The following is a 26,113-nucleotide window of genomic DNA, read 5'->3' as shown; positions in this document are numbered from 1 at the left end:
TATGTGTCAACTGATACGGTCCGTGTTTATAATCCTATTTTCTGGTTAGTGTCCATCAAGATCCAAATAAAGGGAGACAATCAAATGAGTATTGAACTCACTGGTTCATCCATCATTGCATCATGGATCTGACATACAAACAATTTTACTTAATAAACAGATTTATGAGTATTGTTGTATTTGGATACAGAAATGTCTCCTTTGTAAATTCAGTTAGCCGACAAGAAAATCATCACCATAGTTTTTTTAAACTTGGGAGAGTTTAAACATGCACATCTATCTTTATCATAGTCCACATTATATTTCGGCTACACTGGAAAGAGATCGAATGTAATTTAAAGATAATACATCATGAATATGTGAAGCAGTATTTTACTATTAACAACTTTTAACAGCTTCATATGGCAGTTCAAGTTTATGCGCTTTCCGTACACACAGCTCGAGAATTCCTATCGAGAGAATCCCTCGCCAACTTTAAGGTCAAAGTACAAACTAGTGTTGTAGTATTGGTCTTGGTCGTGTCTTGGTCTCAACTGTCTTTGGTCTAGGTCTCAGACTTGGTGGTCTGTGGATTTTATTTCAAGACCGGTCAAGACACACAACTGTGTGTATTACACTAAATTGCTGGTGCATTGTCTGATTTATGTGTTAACATCATTCATGTGATTGGATATAAAACTTCTGACTTTAAAAGCATTCACCACTTGTTCCTATTTGATTCTTCTGTTACTTTTGTTACTCTTAGTGCTGGTAAGAGATGAATGGGGGATTGTCTTAAAGAAATCTGTCACCAAAATGAATACACACAAAGGCCCACAATATCCAAGATGTGATTGCAAATAAGGTACTTGTATGAGATCTTGTTAATTTTACTTCATAACATCTGATGTGATATTGATTTTTTGTGTAATTATTCAGTAAACCTTGAGTTAATAAGTGACTTAACACACAATTAAACACAAGTTCTTGTTGTATTTTAGCTAGTCCCAAACAAATCTAGAACAAATCTGAACTTTTGTGCATTCGTGAGCAACACACACCAATTTTGCTATTGATTAGATAAAAAAGCAATAAACTAAAGTCAGTGAATGTTTTGTTTTGTTGAAGGTCACAGACTTAAATGTAACTAGGGTTTTTACCTTTTTCAATGTTTAATTGTTGGAATTTTTACATACACAAAATCTTTAATAAATTACAGTTGCTGGGTGATAAAACATGGAAAGTTAAACATCCTACACATAAAATTCTGACAATAAATCACCCAAGTAACTTCTATTTTAATCTTATTACGATCTTTTGAATGAATTTGGGAGTGCTGGTCTTAGTCTCGACTCGGTCTAGGCCTGCCTTGGTCTTTTCTTGGTCTCAACACAGTCTGGTCTCGGTATGGTCTTGGTCTCGGATTTGGTGATCTCAACTACAACACAAACATGAGTTTATCATTCCACATAAATTATACAACTAAAGTCTTTGGAAACCATAAAAGTCAAACAATTTATCAGATAATAAATCTAGAGCTACATCTAAACTACATCTTTTCAAAATTGTATACACTAACAAATAAGACCTTAAAGCTATCCGAGAGTTTGTGTAGCATAAGTAGTTTATAATCTCTTTAGGTTTCATCATGTAAAACTTAATTTTTCACAGTTTTTCACCAGTTTGTGTCTCTGGGAATTGAACCCACAATTGTTGTGCTGGTAACGGAAGGCTCTACCATCTAACCGAAAGGATACAAGGACATCTTAAATGCTTTAGCCTGACATGTGATACTGACATTTCACAAGGAATTAAATTTCCTATCCCTTATCAAACGCGCGAATTATACCACAAAAACAAACTGTTACTTTCAGAACTTAAAACTTCCTCTGTGTTGAAATAAAACCAAAGCTACAGACTTTCCCAACTTTCTAAAGAAAGAGGCAGTTAAAAACAGGCTGATGTAGGTCTCCCTCCTGCTTTGAAGAGAAAGTTCACCAAAAATGTAATTCTGTCATGTCGTTTCAAACCTGTTTGTCTTCTGTGGAACACAAAAAAAGATATTCTAATAAATGTATTAGTGGTTTTGTGAACATACAAGGGCAATTCCAATGGTATGGACATGACATTTTGAGTTATGGACGTGCCAAAAATGCTCAGAGAATGTGTTTGTTACGAATACACTGAACCATCTTGTTTAAATTTGACTAAAACTTGTTAAAAGAGTCCTAACATCAGAAAAATGGCAGTCTATAAACAAATTTTCTGCTTAAAAAAAGGTAAATAATCATGCATTATGGATAATGTTTTTGGGAGACGACAAATTTTGAAGGATAACTGTGAATTAAAATGCAAGTCCCTGAAGCAATAATACCTTATGAATAGGGAAGGGATAACTCTTTATAGAAAATAAAATAGCAACTTCATTTAAATTTTCATGCGTCCATTTATAAGGAATTTGTCCCATTATGGATGTGGTAATCCTGAAAATGACTATGAAATATCGTGTACTTAAAATAAAACATATCCTTTAGGAACTTGAAGAGATACTAAACTACTAAATGCTAGGGATAAACTGATAAACTACTTTTTCCTTGCCGATCCGATTCCGATATCTGGATTCTGGGTATCGGCCGATACAGATCCTGATCCGATCTGATATTAGCACTATTTTTCTTGATCAAAGTAGACTTGCATATTTTATCTTTTATTGCTAGAGGTGGATAGTTCTTAAGCATGTTTACTTTCAAGTACATTTTAAAATATCTGTACTTTATCAGAGTACTTTGGAAAAAAAAAACTTTGCTACAGTATGAAGCACTTCATATTTATTCCACTACAGTCCATAAATAAATGTTTTTTTTTTTACTTTAAATCCATGAGTACATTAAAATCTACCACTTTCCTTTACTTAAGTATTTTTACTTGTAAAAGTAGAAAAGTATGATTTTTTTAATGTAATTAAGTGCTGTATGAATCTTACAAAACAAAAATGTGGTCTCATAAAGCTTAGATACTTACAAAATGTTTAACAAATAAATCCGTGTTTATTACACAAAACTATCACAGTACAAAATTCTCCTAACTCGCTCATGCACATCCTGGACACAAAATGATGCGCTTGATACCTTGGCTTCTTCGTTATTTAAAGTCATGCGCATTGGACGCAGAATGATGCTCTTAATGCACCCGCTTCCCTCACGAGCATCCCGGATAGTGTTGATCCTGATGTCGCGGGGATCTTTGCTTCCCAAGTTCAAAACAGTTATAACACAAAGAGAATATATATGTTATGTGTTTAAATCATATACATTGCATCCATCCTAAAGTAAAAAAAAAAAAAGTTATTGTGTATGAATGACGCATAACATAGACCGCTTCCAGTGATTGAATCTAAAAACGTTACACTCAGCGAGTACAGTCTCCGGCAAAATGCATTTTAAACAAAACCAAAGTCTATTATCTAGTGCTTATGAAGAATATTGAAAACTTTGGAACGAGTTACGTCCTGAATGTTCCCGGACACACGCATGCTGGATGGAGATTGACAGAAGTTTTTTTATTTATGCTATAATGGTTTATTCCTCGCATAAAGCTATCGAAATACATGACATCGAATACAGTGCATGACAACTTTTATGGTAATTTCCTGATAGTTAATCCTTTTTGAAGCTGTAGAGTAACATCCACGGGTATCGCAACGGATCGGACTGAAGAGAACCCGTCAGTCCGATACCCGATCCAGCAAAAAAGACCCGTATCGGCCCCAATTCCGATCCAAAGATCGGATCGGTGCATCCCTACTAAATGCTGATATCTTTGCTGCTAGCATAGTAAAAACTGTTGGTAAAACCACATCTTTTTTTCATGGTGAGGTTGATTTTTCACGGAACTGCCCACAACAGAAGTCTATCTTTGCATCTTACCAGGAAAGTTAAATAGATTTGCTATGAGCCTTAATAAATGATGACATCATTTCCATTTTTGGGTGAACTTCCCCTTCAAGCACACAATATTTCTTAAGCCCTTCTATTTTATAACAGCTCCACCGGCACCTTTTCTGACTCCTAAAAGTACACGGGGGACCCAGCACATACAGGATGTCCCACTGTCCTAAGACAAATCCACCCCCCCCCCAAGCCCACGAGAGTTCAGACCGAAGTTTGGCCTTTATCCACCGACCTGTCTCCTGATATGATGTCGCGCAGGCGCTGGAGCTTTTAGTCAGAGTAATGGCCTCAATGAATGTCAATGGCTTCGGTCCATTGGAAATTTATTCTAGCTGGGTCAAAGGAAATGTGCTTTCCTGTTGGAAAGAACTGAGCTCTGGAGGTTAACCTAATTCTGGTGGTGGGGAATAACCCTTGAGAAATCATTAAATGCCAATATCATGTGGGACAAATGTACTTTCTAAAATCATTTTAGTACAGTATAGTACATTTTACTTATATATTTATTGGTAAATGCAGAACAATGACAACAAGAAGGAAGAGAATGAAAGGTTCTGAGAGAAGGATTAAGCTAAGCTAGTTTACGAAAATAAATATGTCAAATTAAATTTTACAGAGCCTAGGTCGCTTAGCGATCAAGTTTATCAAAGCGATTTCTATTTTTGTGGTGATATTTTTTGATATTGTGATGCATTTTAATTTTGATTAATTTAAGCAGACAACACTATTCTTCTCGGTCTGTACAACTCACAATGACGGGTGAATATCCGATTTGTCTGCTTACATGGCAGACGCAACTGCACGTATCCAATTCATATCAGATTTTTTCCACATATGATTGAGGCCTGAAACCGATCTGAAAACATGGGAATCCATGTGCTTTCTTCGGTCATGGAAGACAAAAATGCAAATCTAGTGACAGCTTTTCGATTCATCTTTTTCATGTAGCTTTCTTGATAAGTTAAATGTGCTGTAGCATCCTGCGATTTAGTCTAATGGACCATCGCAGAAGATGAACCACTCAGTGGCACAAATTACCAAAAAAGCTTTGCTTTATTAATGCTCAGACAGGCATCTTGCTGAATATCTGCTGTCTCGCACTTTTTAAAGGATTCATGAATTCAGTCTGAAAATCCATGTATATACAGATAATTGTTCCATACTAACGTCTGCTTTCTGTCAGACCTGAAAGCATTATATACAATGCTTATGTGATGGATAATGCGTGTTCTTCTGAAAACTGTGAAGACTATATAATAGTCAACTTTCTCTCCTCACTGTTGACTGACACTTACAGGGGAAAAATAATAATTTAGACAACGATAAAAATAACAATCCTGTCTATAACCAATGAGTGCCTTTGGCAAGATCAGTCATGAGAAACAGACCTCCATCTGGGGTAGGAGCAGCTTAAGGTCTTGTCAAACAGCACTTAAAACAGACCTAAGAATAACTTACACGTTGTCGGCAACTTCAAACTGCGTCTTATTATTTCAACACAACCATTTTCCAAGTTCTGTTAGTAATAATTAGGAAAAATTCACCAATAAATTGAAATTCTGTCATCATCCACTCAAGCTCAAGTTTTTTCCCAAAGCTGTATGGATTTCTTTGTTCTGTTGAACAGGAAGAAAGATATTTAGAAAAATGTTTAGTTTTTGGGGCTCTATTGACTACCATAGTAGAAAACAATACTATGGTGGTCAAAGGTGTTTCAAAACTATTTGTTTTTACTACATTTTTCAAAGTATTGTCTTTTCCATTCAACATAACAATATAATAATTTTGAAAATAAAATTTGGAGAGAACATTTACATTGACATGTACATTTAGGCATTTGGCACACGCTTTTATCCAAAGCGACTTACAGTGCACTTATTACAGGGACAATCCCCCTGGAGCAACGTGGAGTAAAGTGTCTTGCTCAAGGACACACTGGTGGTGGTTGCTGGGATCGAACCAGCAACCTTTGATTTACCAGTTCAGTGGTTTAACCCACTAGACCACCATCTTTATTGAGAATACAGTAAAATTTGAAAAATACCAAAAAAATTAAACTATGGCAGTCAATGGTGCCCCAGAAATCTCAGTTGCTATCATTCTTCCGAGGGATAGGGATATTTCGCCCAAAAATAAAAAGACTGACATCACTTATCAGGTTTCTAGACTGCGACCAAAATATTCGCAAATGCGTTTTTTATAACCTGCGAGGTCAAATTTCACAGGGTTGCGAGTTGCCCAGCCAAAGATTTATTTGAACATTTATTGTGATTTATGAGTGGTGAATGATGAGCTTGTGAGAAATCCAAGAAACAGCTAGCAGAGAGCTTGCGTACTCCCTCTGTCTCCAAACTAAAGTGTGCGTTTGATTTCTTTTGGTGTTGCGCAGACTGATAGGCATAAAAGCATTGCGGGACAGACTCTGCTCCATATGCTTTTAAAACGCTCTGACAGAACACTGATGTCATATTCCGATCATTCTGCGGGGCTCTTAATGAAGTCGAACAAGTCGGTTTCTGGCAAATGAAGGCCAGTGGCAAAATACCAGCTTTTTGCAAAGAGGGCAGCAAAGGAGGATTGTGAAGATTGACAGGTTATATTTGTGTCAGATCATTTCATAGCCTATATATAACTTGAAAGAAGTTCATTATGGTATGGTCAAGGTCATTATGATTACTATAAAAACGTGTCCGACCAATTTATAGATTGCGACCAATGCTTATATACCCTCATGTTACGTCATCTGTGTCAGATGACTGTAAAAAAACTGGTTGACTGTGTACAGGTCTTGAAACAGTCACGTTTCTATGCAACCAGAGTTTGTAAGTGAAACCGGAGGAAACAAAAGACAAGACAGACTGTAGTTTATTGTCGTAAACAAAGTAGGAAAATACTGCAGTAGTCATCTAGTCTAAAAAAAACTTCCACAAGCTCAGAGCAAAAGCCGAGCCACATGACTAAATATAATCGGTTTGATCTGGAGAAAAATTTGTAGGCTCCTGTCTGACCCGGCTGACCTTTAGGTGTGGCCATACATTTTCTGAAGTTGTGTGTGCCAGGCAAGGCGTTTTGAGGCGAGGAGGATTTCCTTACCTAGGGGAAGCCCTAACGTCCCAAGGCTAAAAAACAATGCTGTTAACCCCGGTGTCTGAACAGCACTTACAATATTCCTGTTCCAATCTATTTCTGGCCTGTTACATAATGGTCTCTGTTAAACCCCGCTGGTGTCGGGTCGGGCCGTTCATTGTTTTAATGCTTATGGGTTACATTAAAGTTCAGATGAACAAAACATTTCTCTTTAAATCTAATAAAAATATCATATGACTTTGAAACTATATAACATTTATTATTGTTCATACAACACTAAGTATTAAACTATATTTAAAATATAGCAAATCATGTAGTTGAAGGTGTGCTATTACTTTTCTAAGAATTCATTTGCAGTTAAATCCCACGGACTAAAATGTATGAACGGACCTGAGCCATATCCAGGGAACACTTCGTTGGCAAAGAACTTATATTGTTCATATAAAGGGTGAAAGAAAACTAGCATGTATAACTCATGTTTAAATAAATTCTGTTTCTCAATGTCAATAAAAAAGGCAAATATTAAAGAATAGGAAATTCCCATGATAATTGTACGTGATATTAAATTATGTAGTAATTCGACTACAACGCAAATTGATGTACGTTTGCCGGAAATCCGAATACATTTGAGTAAATGTTTGCGAAAGATCAAATCGCACAGATGTTAATTGAGGGATTAAAGAGATTTAAGGACAAAGTCATTAAAATAATCCAACAGAGGGATTTCAGCTGACTCTGTGTTTGTCTGATAAGGGTCGCTTCAGAGCCCATTTGAGCGCAAGTCCCTAATGGATTGAAAGTCATTTTTTCTGGCCAACTGCACAGCTCTGAACTCTGTGTCCCTCACAGAAATACACCGGGGAAACACTATTCATCCAATACGCTTCAATATGTCACTTTCTGTGATTACATTGCAGTACAGATTGCAGTGCTTTACTGAAGAAAAGACATCTGCTGACTTTATTAGACTCAAAACATTCATCTGAATAACACAACAACACCCCCGTAATGAACCATATAAGAAATACAGTAAGAAATCAAATGTCTGAATTTCGATGTCACTTTTAAATCAAGTGGCATCTGCACAAAAATTATGCAGAAGCTTTTCTCACAAATAAAGTGACAGTTCCCCCTAAAATAAACATCCTGTCATCGTTTACTTACCCTCTTGTCATTTCAAACCGGTATGACTTTCTTTCTTCTGCAGAACACACAAAAAAAAGATATTTTGAAGAATGTTGGTTCAAAATATCTAATTTGTTTTTTTTTTGCGAAAAAGGAAGGAAGTCAACGGGTTGGAAATGACAAGAGGGTGAGTAAAAGATGACAGATTTTTTTTTGGGTGAACTGTCACTTTTACTTCAGGAAATCTGATTTAAAGTACTTCATATATTGAGATTGCTTCATAACTGTGTTCTAAAATCTAGTCCCTACCTGCCTACCTGGCATCGACAAAGGCAGAACTGCATGTAAACATCTATAAGACTGTCCCATGATGCATTGCAGCAAAGTCTGTAAAAACCTTAAAAATGTTGAGAAATATTGATTATAAATATCAATGAATAAATATTGATTATAAATTTCTATATCAAATATTGCTTTGTACATCATCCATCATACAGATCTGTTTGGAGATACACAATTTCAATTTTTCTCTAATATTTACACTTAGTAAAAGAAGAAAAAGAGCTGTTGTGTTTTTTAATCAAAATGATTAAATGAACCTGTATTAAGCTTTACCCTTTATATCAGCACCTAATAAAACATCAGCCTCAAGTTGTATAAAAGAAGCTTAAAGAAGCTTCCATCCATCACTCGGGACACGTTCACAACATCAAGATCCAACATCCATCCACCACCTACTCAGAATCACAAAGCAGTAGGGCACTTCTCAAGATGCTTGTGAAACATGTGTTCCTCGCGGCTCTATAATAGTGCCATGGATTGCTTATTAAGTCCTGCATTACATAGGAAAGAATTGACAGGGAGGCTATTGCACTTCAATCACGTCTGGCCCTTTTCATTCACACACAAGCTCTTTTATAATGAAGAAAGAGTCTAATTAAAATCGTCCCTGATGAATATGAACATCAGTGTGCTGGGCGGCTCCTCGTCAACCACGGAATTGACACAAGCTTTGAAAATGTTTGCTCAAAGCAAACACCTCACAACGCCTTTCAAGTTCCACATGTCCAGTTCGTATTTCACACTTAAAATTAAACAACTTTCTCATAAAATGAACCTAAATTGTGCTGATTAACAGAAAATATTTTGGGAAAAGAAAATCTGTTAATAAAAAAATACATAAAAAGTCATTTTTGAAACAGTATGCTTATGATAATGATTCATAAGCAGAAGCTGTCAGGTACAATTTTGTGAGAATTGTCTTGTAAAGATATTACATAATGTAACCTGCAATTTTAGCTTTCAAACAAAGATATCAAAATATACGAGAAGTTATGAATTGTAATCTGCAGCTCAGAGCGTCATTGGAGGTAAAAAGTCCACTTTTCTGAAAAAAAAAACGCTCTACATCAAGCTCCATTTTCACAACTAATCAGAGACCTGTTGTTTCCATGACAACATCCAAGGAACATGATTGGTCAAGAAGGCTCAAGGTCAAAAAAAATTATAAGAGAAGTTATGAATAGTAGTCTTTATAAAATTATTATTGTTGTGTTGATTTTGAAAAGTTATTTCAATATCCAGGTTATTTGTGTTCAGCTTAAAACAATACACAATTACATTTGTTTTTCCAAGTATAAAAAAGTATATAAATAAATTAATAATATATCTTTAGATTTAAATTAACATAACATTTGAGTAAAACATTAAGTGCTGAACTTTTAGAAAACTATAAAAAAAAGAACACTTATATTCCCAGAAACACCTATTAGATCTGTGCTGGCATTGACATTATGCTGTGTGAAGCGAGAACTGGTTTACCAATCAAGCTTACGTTAGGTTAAAAATAATCTTTACATAAATGTAAAAGGTTTTGCATAATGCTGATCTGGAGCAGTGCAAAAAACATGAATAGGCCACAAACAACGTGGCGGACCCGGAACTGAGCTCACCCATCTAATACAAGCGTCTCATGCTGTTCAACACAAAGTGCACATTGACCTCTTTAACACAGCACACGCCTGTTAACAGACACAGCGGTGCTTTCATTAACAAAACACTACTACAGTGAACTACTGATGTCAACATGTGCTAAAACAAATCCAAGTCTTCAGAGAAAAACTCAACCTTTGTCATTGTAAAAAGACAGAGGGTTTGCACAGCAACGGAACACGGATGTTTGATCACGACATGAACATCTATAAATTAAAGCGGGGGTGGTTTAATTTCACGACCACATCTGCCAAGTCCTCTGATGAGCCTTTGCACTGCATCGTATTCTCGCACTCTGTGCCATAACATAGAGAAAAGTCAAAGAGGAGATCCCTAATAGCTCCTTTTTTTTTCTCCTAGACATCAATGAGGTTAAATTGAGAGCAAATTGAACCGTCTCATGTGTGTCTCACACATTTCTCCTGAGAAAAGGGGGCAGAAATCTCATAAATGTCTCAAATAGAGTTTGAGAAGAGATGTCAACTATTTCTCAAACTGAGCTCAGCTTTGTCAAGTGTGCAATCAAAAGTCAATATTATTGAAGATCTCAATATGAACTCAGACTTGTTTACCCAAATCCAGATTATTTGGAGAACTCCGTCAAATCTTCTGAGCTACGAAAGTGCAACCACGGACCAAAGTTTCTTTTTCAGTCTCCTTTTAAAATCTAAAGTGAAACCAGATGGATTTTCAATGTGGTGTGCTGTCAGATTTTGTTGCCTGGCTGATGTGAAACATTACCCTTTACAAACAGTTTTGGAGTCTTCAGTCTTTCAATATTCCAGTTTAAGAAGTTGTGCTTGCATGCCTGTTGCCTTGATAGAAAAAAAATCCCAGGCACACAGTAGCATATTAAACGCACGCTTGATAACAGCTTGATTCTCATTGCATTCATGTCACACACCTCATACGCTTCCATAAATATTTTCATCTGTGCGATGGTGATACAGAAACATCACAGATCTTAAAGGGACAGTTCACCAAAAAATATCTTTCTGGTCACCATTTATTCACCCTCATGTTGCAGTCATCTTCAGTGGAAAACAAAATATATTTTGAGAAATGTCCATACAATGGCAGTCAATTGGGTTCAATGTGTTTGGTTACAAACATTCTTCAAAATAGAGGTCGACCGGTGTGCGTTTTTCAAGGCCGATATCAATTATTACAGGTCAAGTAGATTGATAATCGATATTTTGAACCGCTATATATGTCTGGTGTAAAAAAAGAAAATTACTTGCACTGTTTTCTGCCTCTTTCCGTGTTTTTTTTTTCTTTTCTCATGTAAAGCTGCTTGGAAACAAAAGGCATTGTAAAACCACTATATAAATAAAAATGAATTGAATAGAAGAAATTAATTATTTTCTGACGACTTAAACGTTGCATTAAATCATCAATCATCTTGCACATCAATGGATTAACTAGCACAATTTAAATTTATATAATAAGAGTAAATAATTTAATGTAGCTTCATTGTGTATGTTGTTAAAAAGAATGCACATGTTTTTATGGAACTGTAACATTAGTAGCATATTTTTGGCACACTTAGTTAGTTGAATAGCCTATTCCTTAAGTGAAAAGTCACAAAGACAGGCATTTAAGCATTCCCGTGTGTGTTGCGAAAAATAACTTAATTTGACACTCTCACTTGCATGTGCATGAGAGCGCACTGACTGAAGACCGAAGATTCAAGTTCTTTATCCTTTAAAATGGCTTGTACTTTTGAAATGGCATGACTTAAAATGACGTGCAAAATGCCAGCTCGGTCCAATGCCCGAAACGCGTGCTATGGTATTGTATTGCAGTGTGCAGCTCGCTTTCGGAGCAAAATCATTGTTATATCCTACTATGGATGTGAATTCAATCTACATGCTAATATTGCGTAAATCCTGTGGAACCTGCAGGAAACCCACAAAGCTGCGTCGAAATTCAGGCCCTGATAATATTGAAGTGTTTCGCAAATTCAGTGTACTGGAGTGTGATTTATTGCAACGTCTGATGCTGCCTTACCGAAGAGAGCATGAATCCGAAGCAGCTCCAGTTAACAAATGCTTTCGGTGTGAGCGTGCAAAACTTTCAGTGCCTATAGCCTCTCGCTTTGATTGGCCTGACTCGTGACTCGGAAAACAAATCAGGGCGGGCATTACTTAAGGCAACAGACTGGAGAGACTTGTCCCGACGGCTTTCAATAAATCCTTGGCTGCATCAGAGCTAAATAGGGAATTTCAAAATTAAATAACTCTATCAGCAAATCGAATTTAAAATGACCGTTGTCGATAATCGACAAAATGCTTAATATCGACGTTGATAATCGGTCGACCCATACTTCAAAATATCTTCTTTAGCGTGGTGCTGAAGATAGAAAGTCATACAGGTTTAGAACGAAATAAGGATGAGTTAATGATGAAATCATTTTTATTTTTTGGGTGAGCCATCCCTTGAACTGCTGATCACAGACTGTCTGGATAAAAGCATTCTGCTGAATTCAGAAGAAAAAGGCTGACAGATAGGCTGGTATGAATCTTCTATCTCACACCGTCAGCAATAAAAGCTGTTAAAAACTGCTGTTTTGGAAAAAAATGTAAGTGGTTTATGCGACAAAAGAGATATTAATAAGACATCATCTTGTGTAACTCAAGAAAATTGGGTTTGGTTTGGTTTGGTTAAACTAAGTCTGGTATTGAATAAGAAATTTAAGTCACTTATTTCTTCATAACCTTGCATAATGCAGCATGATGTTGATACAGTTTCTTATAATGGTAATGGTTAATGCAGCCAACGCCCTCGAGACATTAACAGATGAACATTTCTGTTAATGTTGAAACCACGTCCTTTGACAGGAGAGAAAGACTTGGTTTTACCAAACCACAAATTTACACATTTACACAAATTAGCAAGCATCTGTTATAAATATAGCTTGCTGTTGTTTTCTTTGCATTGAATAAAAATCACTTAATATCATTATTAAAGAGAAAAACTTGAAGCTAGATTTGAGTAATTTTCATTTTTATTCTTATGATATATTTGAACCTTCTGCTACAATGACTCCATGTTTACACGAGCCAGGGTTCCAGACAAAAAATCTGTTAAGGAGCCATTGGCTCCATAGGGAAAAAAAGCAAGCACCAAATAATTTATTAAAGGCCACATGACATGATCGTATACTTTTATTGCTTATTGTTGTGTGTAAATCTTCCCTCTCATAGGTTTTGCTCACATAAAGTTTTTCTTTATAGTTGTTTTCCCTCATAAGTAAAACGGAATCTGACATGTTTTTGTTAATTCCCCTTAAAACCGGGAAAAATCTGCAGAATTACACAGAATAGTTTTTAAGGTGTTTACATTTGTACACAAATATAAATGTGTAAATGTGTTGAAATAGGCTTCAAATGCTGCCTGTCTATGCATTAAAAGGCAGATGACAGCAGATTTGGTTCTGCTTATTTAAAAAGAGGCAGAGAAGTGTTATTGATTATTGCTAAGACTGATTAAACTCTGAATACGCCAGACCAAATTACTCTGAACTCTTGTTCCTTTCATCATGACAGGCTATTGTGCGACCAAAGATCACTCAGAGTTTTCCTTGACTCTACAAGACACCAATGTCAATAGCGTCACCATATATCTGATCGTGGAGTGAGTATCAAAGTTCAGCACCATCGATGAAACAAGACAACACAAGAAAACTTTCAGTTTGTAATATATATACTGTATATATTTATCCATTAGTGGGTTTAAACATCTCTGCACTGTAAATTTAGTCCAGCACAAGTTGTTGTGAGACAGTGTGGGGTTTGTGGTCACAAGAGTTAGATTCTAATGCACAACTATTCTGGTGATACAACATAATATATGTTTGTTTATGGATAATTTCGATGAGTTGTATTGCAATTACTTTGTCCTCACAACTGCAAAAAAAGAATAAACAGCGCAATGTGCTCATTGTAGTTTATTTTAAATCAGATGAAACGTTTGGCGAATCAAACTGAGTCATTCAACAAGTGTCATCAGTTTAAATCACTATCAAACAACTCGATTCAATGAATACGTTTGCCCTTTGACACGAGTTACAACTGTATGACAGACTCTAACTTTGTGAAAGTCATCTTAAAAAGTTGGTAATAGACAAAGACTGGTTATTTACAATAGAGCATGCAGTTGCACAGCCTCAGATATACAGTATAATATTATAAAAATAACTGATTTCAACATCTTATAAAAACAAGAGCAGCTATTGTTTAGCAAGCTGTTAGTTAATGTAGGGCCCCACGGCAAAGATGGCATGTAAACTGCTGGTTTGCTGATGCTTAATAAGGTGCTAAAGATGTTCTGTGGTTTTCTCGTCGGTAGACATGTGCCAATATGAGATTTTGATAATGTGAAAACCTTAAAGGGGTGCTGCAATGGTGTGTCATGCATTCTGACTTTTTTACAATGTTAAATGTACTGTTTTCTCATGCTTAACATTGTTAACTTGTCAAAATACGAGTTGGGCGTATTACGTAGTATTTCTGTGCTCAATACACTCCCCCCAGTGATCGTACAGGTTTCAGAAAGTTTTTTTCGAACAAATGAAACGGTTTCTTAACAATTTTTCTTAGTTCCTTATTGGACAATTCTCCCGGAAAAGCATGCGGCACACGACACATGTGGCAGCAAGGAGAGCGGGAGAAGGAGCATGTGCAGACATCACTTTCACCAGGACTAAAAGATGCCGGAAATGAACCACATGCGGTGTGTGAATCTGATGTCTCTGGCAATCGCTGGGTATGTGCCATACTTCAGCCTACCCCTCCCCCCCGCACGCCGTATGTTTTCGAAAAGAATCGTACAGCTGTATTTATCTTTCATAAATGTGATTAAACTAAATACTCTTCGTAGATATGAAGTATGCAATACTACTCTATAGGTACTCAAGATTAAAATGAGATTGTAAGAAACTGCGTGTGTTACAGTCGCTTTAATAAAAAAATACCACAGTTTCAACTGAATTACAATTACAACACTAACATGTGTTCTTTTCAAACGTCTGCGTATACAAACAACAACTTTTCAACTAGACCCAATACGTTATTTTTAAGCAACATACAGAATATGTTTGACTGGTAATAATAAAAAATAGTATTCTTTCATTTATATTTAAAGTTAACTTCAAATCAATTACACGACTTAATGATTGCTTTTTTGTAAACACAGCTCATCCCTAAATTTTGGGGGATTTTGAAACCTTGACTCTCTAAAACCGAGATAAACCTTAAAACTGGTAACCAGCCCTTGCCTACTCGTGGGAAACCTTCGATCGATATCACCACATCGTCTGACTGAGGTCTGAAACAAATGATAAATCTTTCCACAGGAAACACTGAAGCTGGTACAGGAACTAAAAGCCACGTTTAGTAAAACACAGCAGAGAGAAAGCGTTTCCTCTTCTCTTCTAAACAAGTCTTACTACATTTGTCACATTTATTCTTCAAGCCTCATTCAACACAGACATTGGATGACATTCTCACAGAGGCAAACGTGATGGAAACAGCCAAACTGAATCATAATCAAGGAACAGGTTATTTAAAAGCTGCACAATGTGTGTTGGTATGACCGACTGCTTCTTTCAGCAAAAATATGACCAAACATCTAAACGTGATCAGTCCGCCTGACTAAACTGGAGATGGTATGACTCAAGACTGTTCAAATCAGCATCTTCAAATCGAGCTGACAAAATGGCTTTATGTGCCTCAAAAGTCAACAAGGGGAAGTAAAGCAATATTTCCTGTAACAACCTTCCAACGGTTAAAAAGAAATCAATACAACTTTAAAATCTCTGAACACTGCACATTTAAAAAATGAAAACATGTTGTAAACATAGAAAGATGAACTTAAACGTTGTTCTATCCTTCATACACATAACAATCGTTTTGTCATTTCCTACTGTAACGTTAGTAGCTGCGAAACACACTGAAAGTGGCCTTAATGCAACTAGACTACTGCATAAAAATTAAACTATTTAAACGACTTTTATTTGTGAAACCTAATAAACATAAGTCATGTTCAATTTCAAGACACGTTCAGATGTTTAAAAGCACGTTTTAGCAAAATGAACATTAGTTTACATCGAAGGGAACATATGCTGAGGTGCAGCACTAAATACTCAATATAATCGCGGTATATAGCCCAGCATACTAAGTGTTAGGGAGCATAATTACAGTGAGCTTTAGTCCAATAACAAGATGTTTAGAAGAACTAAAAATGCCTGGAATGGCTGAGTTGTTAACACTGACGTCGAATATACCGTGCAAGAAGGTGCATGTGACTTCAATTCCTCTCTGAAATGTGAGTTATGAAATCATACAATGGTTATGAAGAACACATGATCTTGTCGGTACAGTCATTAAATGTCCACGGTGGGCTTCGACTTCCGTGCATTCATAAGACCCTACAAACCTGTGGATATGTGTTCGGGGCGAGGTTTGATACAAAACCAACATTTAAACCTTCATAAGATCATTAACCGTATGATATACCTTGATAATGCTCGTCTTCCGCGGTATACGAGGTTTTCCATCCTGCACGACCGATGGGATGGCCGTTTCCAGCCCCGGGTTATCAGTTCCGCACGTCCCACAGTCCCCGTTCGAGACCGACACCTCGCACCCGTCTCCGCCGCCCGCCTCGTCGCCAGGGTGGGCTGATTTCCCGCCGCAGTTTGGCGATGATACCCCGCAGTTCTCGGCGACAAACTCCGCCATGAGCCCCGTACGCGCGCACAGCAGCCTGTGCCTGGCAGTATTAGCTGTGGGTTCGAGAATCGAGTGATTGAAGCTCTCGAAGAGACACGAGGGAGAAACTGTGAGCCATCGCAGGTTTAATTCCAGTCAGTGTCGTTATCGCGGCTGCATCTGTCGAACTCGATACATTGTATCTACTCGCGCCGCGAACGATATCGAATGTGCGTGTGATACAATGTTGCAACGATACAATGTTGCAAGTCTCATTGTCGCACCGCCGAAGCCTTTCTGACAGATACTGCCATCTGCTGAACTCACTTCACATCAAAATAATACACAGCCCATGCACAGTTGCACACTACGTGACTCCAGCCAAACTCAGAGCCGTTTGTGCGGTGTTACATTTTTGCAGGCTTCACATGGCAGTGCATGCATGTCAGGACACATATTTGTTAATAACCCGCGGGTGTTGCTCAATAGCTGAAATTTTTGCAGAAATATCGATTCATGGGGCATTCAATATATTCCAACAACCTTCAGGACTTCATTTAAATTAACTCTATAAAAAATAGGAGCTAATTAAAAGATGTTGCACTTGACTTAACAACAAACTATGGTCAAAGAAAGTCTCTCAAATTTAATTTGACCCTATTATTTTTCTATTCTATTCTGATGTAATTTACCCCAGGTAATCATTTAAAGCCCACTTTAAAATATATAACACACCTCTCAGCCACACGATTTATATCTCCGATATAAATGTGAAAGATGCCAAAATGCAATACTTAGCATAAGGGTTCTTTTATTAATTGTGCCATACTGTGGACATGAATGTGTCCATTAAGACTATGTTCAGGACTTCATTCAAGATCAGTCAAGACTTCAGTCAAATAATAATACAAAACAAGACTTCTGTCCCATACAAAGGTTAACTGTACCAACAGTCAAGAGTTATTTATGGCCAAAGATAATTGTAGCACATTTCACAACTATGCACTTGGCATATGCTTTTATTCAAAGCAACATAAAGTGCATTCAATAATTTATCAGTATGTGATGGAACCGTGGAGTGTTGGCTTGTGTTAACATGATTTGCATGCACATAGTAAAGTATTGTATTCCATGCAGAAATGAGGCATCTTACATAAATCTGCAGATATACATATATATGCCAATAATACAGTCATTTTACATTAAATGCAATAGAAACCATTTGTTATCACAGCCCTGAAATGTCAAATCTACCTTTTGTCACTATATTTCAATGCAATGATTTAGATGTTTATAGGTTCAGGCACGTACAAAATATAATATTTCAGACAGCTGCAGTTAAATGCTTTAATATTCACAACTCATATTCTCCAGCACAGGAAATATAAAATTTGCATTGCTCATGTAGTATGAAACAGAGCCATCTGCTGAAAACTCTCTGTATGACATACATGTTCACGAATTAGGAAATACTGTATTATATGCTGACTAGTGTATAAATGTGCAATAGGGTAAAACTTAATGCATGTATTTCTTTAAAGAATAAATGCACTTCTAAATAAAATAATGACAATTATGTTTGTTGTACATCTAAGCCTTATGGGATTACAATAATAACATACTCTTTTTTTTAAAGCACACATGTTTTTCTTTATTATTATTATATATAATAATGTTGACATATGCTAGACAAGTTTGTCAAAAAGCTAAATTTTTGGGTAGTAAAACTGTATAAGTATATTTCTTAAAATGTCAGCTTTTACTGTAAAATGGTAAAAAGAGTAAAAAATTTGTTTTATAGTAACTGTTTCGTGTTTTTTAGTAATTCACCTTGGCTTGTCAAAAACAAAAAGTCTGGACAACCAATTTCATTCCTGACACATAAGATACAAAATATTTAAAAAATATAGAAGGGGGCACCTAATTATGTCCATCACGGTTCATTAACAATTATTAATCTATAGACCATAAGAAGTACAAAAAATGTAACACATTTTAGACAATAAAGACTGTACAGAAAGTTTAGTGTCTGAGTATCATCTGTATCTAATTTATTTGAGTTGTTCTTCCTCAATCAGTAGTTTTGCCCTTGAGACTCAAACAAGACTCACAAAACACAATTGGTTTTACTTATATTTGATTGTGTAAGCTTTAATAAAAAACAGAGGATGAGGTAATATAATTTTCCAAAACATATCCATTGTACAGTGCTGTAAAATCACTATATTTTTGTTTATTCTATATATAAGAAATCCAGTCATATTTGAGGTCCTTCACATAGAAAAATTACAAGATGTATGTGCTGAATTGTCACAAAAAATGATTAAAGAATAAGAAATTTCACAGTAAGACGGAAACGCTAAAGGCAAATGATCAGATTTGGCAGCCCTTAATGGAAGACCTAAAGAATTTATTTACGTGCAATAGGGATGATTTTACTTTCACACTGACAGCTAGCAGGACACCATTTATTCACATAGTAGTTGTCACAAGTGGCCTCTTCTTTCAATGCGTCACAATTGATGTATTGGTTGATATACGGACAAGGATTAGCTAAAGAAAACAGACAGAATGAAAGGTCAATGAGGCATAGATCAAACATTCTGTTATGCAAACTGTGACCACACTGGTCATGAGAAATGTGCAGCAAACAGATGTGTACTTACTGCAGAGGTTGTCTTCGCAGTTGTTGGGGCAGGCGGCACACGGGGCTCCCAGTGAGTATGGTGGTACTCCTTTAAAATTTCCTCTGAAATGAATCAATATTTATAGAAATAAATCAATTGTGTTGTCAAACACACTTTCATAAACGACAACTTAATATTTAGATTTTTTAATAATATTGAATATTAAATAAAATTATCGGAAGAACATGCGTAATGCACAGAAATGAAACAAGGGCACCATAGAGTAAAATATAAAAAGTGCAGTCACATACGCGCGGAAATAATGGCATCCATAGAAGTAATAGCTTCCGCACTGAGCCACGGCACAGCCGACTTCATAAGAGCTGTACCACACCACCTTAAATATTCACAGTTTAGTATGAGACCTCTCCATCTTGAACCTCAAAAGCCTGTGATTTGACCTTTAACTAAACATTAATGGTCTATAAAAAGTCAAATATGTAATACACATGCAAACATATAATTAATTAGCGGTTAAGTGTGTAATTTCTGCATTACTATTGCATTTTATTAAAATACAAATGCAAAAACGGTTAACATTTGCATGTTTCTGTTTGTCTGCTGACAGAGGAATCATATAGATTTATAGTATAGCTCAAGCGATTAGATCAGAAAAAAAACTCTGGCTCTCAGACATTCAAGCAAACACACGGGGATTCTGTCTGGTGCTAATGATGCGTAATTTACACACCGCACCTTTATTGTATTTCTGTGGTTTTTTACCTGTGTGTAATGTCCGATCGATTCGCCGTTGGTGGATCCAATAGGATATTCATAATTCTTGACTTCACTGTGCCAAGCAGACACCGCATCGCTCCACTGATAAACCGCAGAGGCCTTGAAGAGATTTTCACCCAACTCGTATCCTGTCAATTAATGAGAGACAGTACAATTAGTAATTCAAACACACATCATTTACTGTAAAGGGACAGTTCACCCAAAAATACAAATCTGTCATCGCTTACTCACCCTATTTCAAATCTGTATCAATTTCTTTGTTCTGATGAACGCAGAGAAAGATATTTAGAAGAATGCTTTTAACCAAACAGTGCATGGCCACCATTGACTACCATGGTTGGAAAAATTACAATAGTAGTCAAAAGTGCCCCAGAACTGTTTGCTTTTCTACATTCTTCAAAATATCTTCTTTTGTGTTCAGCAGTCAATGATGGCAAAGAATTGTTTGGTTGCAAGCATTCTTCCAAATATCTTTCTCTTTGTTTATCAGAACAAATAAATTCAAACAGATTTGAAACAACTTGAGGATGAGTAAACGATGACAATTTTTTTTTTTTATTCTAGGTGAACTGTTCCTTTAAAGTGATTATTCACCAAACAATAAATACTCTGTCATCATTTGCTCACTCTCAAGTTGTTTCAAACCTGTATGACTTTCTTTTTTCCAAAGAACACAGAAGAAGATATTTTGAAAAATGTTTTTAACTGGACCCCATTCACTGGCAGTGGTTTTGAGTCCCTGCAATAGAAGTGAATGGGGTCCAGTGCCGTTTGGTTACCAACTTTCGTCACAATATCTACTTTTGTGTTCTACGAAAGAAAGAAATTCACACAGGTTTGACATGTATAAAGGAGCACATGTTTAAAGTGTAGTTTCATAATAAAAGTATGATTTAGTCTTGTATTTCTCTGTGGGAAAAACAGCTTTGAAACTATTGAATTGAGATGGTTTCTAAGTTTGGTACCATCAATCGTGCGGGAGCTTGGGGGTCCGTGTGTCATGTTACACTGACTGATCCAGCCCTCGGCCGACTGAGCTGCTGTGTCACTCCAGCTCTGAAAATTAGACAGAAGATGTGAAACAATGCTGTCCTTTAAACCAGTGCTATTCAACACAAAAACCAGGCACAGGTCTGTTTAAACACGCCAATGCAAAGGTTCCTTTGCAAGGAGAATAATTCCTTTTAAGTAAATTTGTGTTTAAATTGCAACCATGATTTTTAATTAATTGAAGTAAATGTATCATTGTATATAGTAAAGCAAATATTAAGTAGTTTACCATTTTTAGCATGTTGCTGGCCGTCGGCTCCACGGCTCTTCTAAAGGCGTTGTGAACATCCACAATCTCCTGTTGTACAGACGCCAGGCTCGTACTGACATCTGTTATGATACACGACACAACAGTCAGTTTGAGGTTGTGTCTGATGATGTAAACTAACATCTGATCATATGTATAGCGGGCAGTGTGTCGACGTGTAGCGCTCACCTGACTATAACCACCACCGCAGGTTTGAGACATGCAAACATGATGAATCAAACAAATATTATGAGTTAGACAATTTCATCACAGCTTAATCTGTCTAGATAATGCCTTGAAATTGAACTTACCACACTATAGGCAGAGCTCAAGTGGAGCAATGCAATGAAGTAAAGAATCGACACGAGCATTTTACAGAAGGTCCTGCTCGGAGATCTACAATCGATTCAGATTAACAGCATTTCAAAACAAATCATTAGTCCAAAATATTATTTTAAAAATGTTTTGCACTTTAACTGATTTAAAAGTTTAATAAATCTCTAGTCTTTCTCAAAGTATTATAAAATATTTGCAAAACAAAGCTCCAGGAGTAGCTCTAATCCTCACCTGTTTATTTGAATGGAGATGTTTCTGTAGTTGTGCTTCTAACCAAGCGTTTCAATCTTGTTTTTATACATGCACCCTGTCGCACTAAAGAAGGAGTTCACATGTTACTCTGTTGACATTCATGTGACGACACTTGAGCAATTCGCTCACGAAACAATACAAACTTGAGAGGTTTACAGTAGAAGCAAACACAAGATTGTGAGCGGGAGGGTGTTTAATTCACAGAAGAATGGAGCAAGGCCACTAAAGACCTAGCAAACAGAGCAATGAAACAGACAACGTGGCAGTGGATTAGACCATTAACTCAATGAATGCTGATTATACTTCTATTGTGAAGAGCTATTAGTCAAAGTAGGGTTATCTCAAGAAAATAGAAACTAGATTCTGGCTTCTTTCAAACACCCACGGCGTGTTGTGTTCGGACTCTTTTAGCGTAAAGCCTGCCTTTGTGTGTTGTAATTTGTCAGGGAAAATAAAAGGTTTTCTTGACACTATAACAACACATTCAAGTGGATTTGCAACAAAAATAACCTATTGTACAGTTTCACCATGACTGATATGATTTGCTACCAGTGAGTTTACACGTGTGACTAAATGTATGACCGTGCTCTAATTTGTTGTAGATGAATTTAAACAGCTCAGTTCAATTCACATGTATTTTTATAATGCAAAATACACAGTAAAAACAAACATAGGAAAAATTGTACAGAAATGAAGACATCATGAAAAAAGATAAATTATTAAATACATTGTGTTATAGAATATGTGGTATTATTAATTTTAGTATTAATGTTAAATAATTTTCTGTGGGATGTAATCTGACTGTTATAGAGGTATTGAGAAATTTGTTTCAAATTTTCTGTAAAACTAGTGAAGATACATACTCAATAGTTTTTATAAAACTAAACTTTATAAGTTGTTTTTCCGAGGAGAGATAACACGGAACTGGTTTATATGTCCCTGTCATTTTCGGACATTAGCAATGAACTCAGTTAAGTCTAATTCCGTGTTTTTTTAATAATTTTATGTATTTTCTACTATATCAATCTGACCCAGGAGTGTCGGGTTTATATTCTGTAACTGAATATTTGTTGGTGAACTTTGAAACAACAAAGCCTAAAGCTTATCTGAGTACAATTGATGAATGATAAATTATATTTACAGTACACTTACCAAATCTATCATGTTCTACATGATCACTTGGTTAGTCACGTAACATACAATATACTTATCATGGTTTGAAATAATCTGATTTGGGATTAAGAATGTCATTCGCATTAAAGTGTGAGAAAGATCACACTCATCTCCTATGCCTCAAGCTGGTTACTGACATAACAGCAAAAAAATTAATGTACATTCAATATGGTTGTACATTTCATTTAACTCTAACTCATTGGTTTAAATCTTAACTACAAACAAATGATTGACTGCCAAAAAAATTAACAAATTAAATTAACAGATTTTTACATCATTTCAAACACAACAAGGCCATGAGCAATAGGTTAGGGACCTATAGTCGGTCAAAAACCACTTCCAGTTTAGTTTTTTTATATTATTTTTGCATCTTACATAAGAAAATCGTAAAGATATTTGTTTAAAATTTTGATTCGGTTATGAATGTTCTGTTTAAAGTCACCAAGAAAAGGAAGCTGCGATTGACTTCATTTCCATATCGTGATGTATATCCGAGTGAAACGGCTTCTGAAATTAGAAAAATGTGGGGCGGAGCTTTATTCTACCCTTCCCTTTTTGATTGGTTTGTTGTAAGTTGGGCCTGGAGGGGAGGGATAAAAATGCCTGGCCATTGGACAGTCAGTAAAGTCCTTCCTGCTTATTGTTCTTTACGTCATGCGATGAAGAGTTGTTGTTAAGAGGGGGAGTGGAGCTTAATGATTTAATTAAAGTTTACAAGTGCAATATTTTTTAATTAACGGTGTGCTCAGATAAATCAATTATAATAGTCACTGCAACACTGTATAAAACACTTCCAATTTTCATGTTTGATTTCATGGTGACTTTAAACGTTTATGAAAAAAATGAAACAGGAAGTTCTTCTGGACCAGCGTTGTTTATGTATTCCAAAGTGGTCTATATGTTTACCATTAAATGTGTTTTTCCTGTTTGTGGGTACTGTAAATTAGAAACATAGACATTAACTATTTTTTAAACATTCAGATATTCGTCTTTTTTCCCTATGACGTTTTAAAACCTTTTCGTTTTATTACGGTTCACGTTGCAGTTGTTAAGTCTGACATAGAAATAATTAAAAGTACAAATAGTCAATGTAGTCACTAAAATAATTTGAGCTCATAAAAACTGTTGGTATGAATTATGAGTTTTAGACTGTGAAGACAGCTGTCATTATAAAATCCCTTATGTTATTTGCAGCCTTTTAACTTGATTTAATTTATTAAAACAGACATAAAATTTACAAAATAAGAAGCATCTGTCCTTCTCACAAAAAGATCTAATTAAAACATCAGCTTTAATGTTATACTTATTGTAAAAACAGTTTTGAACAGCAGATGGCAGAGTGGCATCAATATTACAATTCCACTGATGTGAAGTTTTAGGATATCTTAACTAAAACCAAGAATTGTGCATGTTTTCATGTTTAGGAAGAAAGATGAATTCACAGGTTTTGACAGCAGTGCACTACATGTGAAATAAAAGTAGAAAATAAAGAGGCATAAAGAGTTATGAAACACATTTCTACTGTGTCTAAAGGAGGTTCACGGAAAACTGATCAAATTGTTTTTTTTCTCTCTAACGTAATACTTTGTAAAATGTTTTGTAAAGTGCTCAAGTAGACTGCAAGTTTAAATGAATCTAGATCTAAGAATGCTCCAAAGAGCATCTGTTGTGCATCCATGGATGCAAGAGCATCTCACCTTTTGTACCAAGAATCTCACCTTTTCGCCAATCATTTTCTCATTGTCTCACTTTTTTGAAAACACTTCCAGAATTTAAATCATTGTAAAGTATTGGCCCTTTGGGAAATAACACATTCACACTACCGTGTAAAATATACAGGGTTAAAGTGTTGTATTTAAATAATAAATTATGTAATTTGACAGTCTACCACATAATAATCAGCAAGTACACTTGACATAAATCAGCTGCCACGGGAATTTCCTCTTCCACGAATATCCGAGTGCTTTCATCTCATGTCTGTGATTAATTTGTGTCCTGCGGTCGGTTGTGTACCTCTGCACACTGAATCAGTATCTACAGCCTTTGAAATATGAACATCAATCATCGCATGTGCCTTAAGGCCAATATTCTACATAAAAACCTGATGAAATGGATGTTTATCAACATCACAGAGACCTGACAGTTATGAAGGAAATGCCTGAATATTCTTTTAAACATGCCACGTGGTTTGATCCAGCCGGGACGATGTGTTTTGGTGAAGGGTGACCGTGTGCGTTCCGTGTCAGTGGTCCGCGCGAACTCTCGCAGACCGATCTGAATAATGGATTCATAGCTATAGGGGGCCACGACCAGGGTTCATAAAAAATACATTCCACTGCCGGGGGACGGCAGACGCAGACCAACTTTCTCACCTCTGAACAAGCCACAGTTAAAGAACCCTGTTATTGCTTACTTTATATTTAACCCTCAACTTTGTCTGAGATGTTTCTTATTAAAATTGATGATATGAGACAATTGTTAAACCACAAAGTTACAATACAATGTTTGTTCAAATCTTTGTTAATGTGAGCATAGTTGGAGATTTGCTTGAGATCTCAAATTCTTAAATTCACCGTTGTAGGGCTTTAAAAGGTGCCATGCCATTTTATTTATTTGCATTTTCTCTCAATACTCAGATGAGATTTCATCACTGCTTTGTCATACCACATACCTCTTTAACATTTCTGTTTCCACTTTCAGGCATTTCCCTCTCTCTCTCTCTCTCTCTCTCTCTCTCTCTTCGAGTACCTCCCTCCTCTTCAGCCTTCAGTTGGTGGGCAGGAA

The 26,113-nt window shown here is 36.1% G+C and overlaps 2 protein-coding genes and 1 long non-coding RNA gene across 3 annotated transcripts in view; all 3 read right to left on the bottom strand.

Moving 5' to 3' along the window:
* The window catches only part of LOC130432730 (inactive phospholipase C-like protein 2), a 38,861-nt gene extending 21,684 nt beyond the window's left edge, over nt 1-17,177 (bottom strand). The window contains exon 1 of the mRNA XM_056762223.1: nt 16,652-17,177. Coding sequence (XP_056618201.1) covers nt 16,652-16,876 — 225 coding nt within the window. The 5' untranslated portion in view covers nt 16,877-17,177. The remainder of the gene's footprint in view (nt 1-16,651) is intronic.
* Nucleotides 17,178-19,124: 1,947 nt separating this feature from the next.
* Nucleotides 19,125-21,712, bottom strand: LOC130433342 (cysteine-rich venom protein ENH1). The gene is made up of 6 exons (XM_056763166.1): nt 21,551-21,712; nt 21,237-21,327; nt 20,257-20,399; nt 19,785-19,870; nt 19,513-19,595; nt 19,125-19,399 (listed from the first exon to the last, which is right to left on the bottom strand). The coding sequence occupies exons 1-6, from the start codon at nt 21,710-21,712 to the stop codon at nt 19,257-19,259; spliced, it is 708 nt and encodes a 235-aa protein (XP_056619144.1). The 3' UTR covers nt 19,125-19,256.
* A 171-nt stretch (nt 21,713-21,883) lies between these two features.
* On the bottom strand, nt 21,884-26,105 carry LOC130432763 (uncharacterized). Its single transcript, XR_008908483.1, has 3 exons — nt 26,001-26,105; nt 22,136-22,219; nt 21,884-21,964 (listed from the first exon to the last, which is right to left on the bottom strand). It is a non-coding gene; the product is annotated as an uncharacterized LOC130432763 (long non-coding RNA).
* Nucleotides 26,106-26,113: the final 8 nt, after the last annotated feature.

Source organism: Triplophysa dalaica, chromosome 12 (assembly GCF_015846415.1).
Source record: "Triplophysa dalaica isolate WHDGS20190420 chromosome 12, ASM1584641v1, whole genome shotgun sequence".
NCBI lineage: Eukaryota > Metazoa > Chordata > Actinopteri > Cypriniformes > Nemacheilidae > Triplophysa > Triplophysa dalaica.
This window is presented reverse-complemented; position numbering and strand designations above follow the sequence as displayed.

Bases quoted from the DNA above. Each gene is read 5' to 3' on its own strand.
- LOC130433342 (XM_056763166.1), bottom strand. From the start codon at position 21,712: ATGTTAGTTTACATCATCAGACACAACCTCAAACTGACTGTTGTGTCG. The intron at 20,400-21,236 runs GTACCAAACTTA...ATTAATTGACAG, and splicing joins AAGCTCCCGCACGATTGATG to GATACGAGTTGGGTGAAAAT. The intron at 19,400-19,512 runs GTAAGTACACAT...TGTTTTCTTTAG, and splicing joins CTGCGAAGACAACCTCTGCA to CTAATCCTTGTCCGTATATC.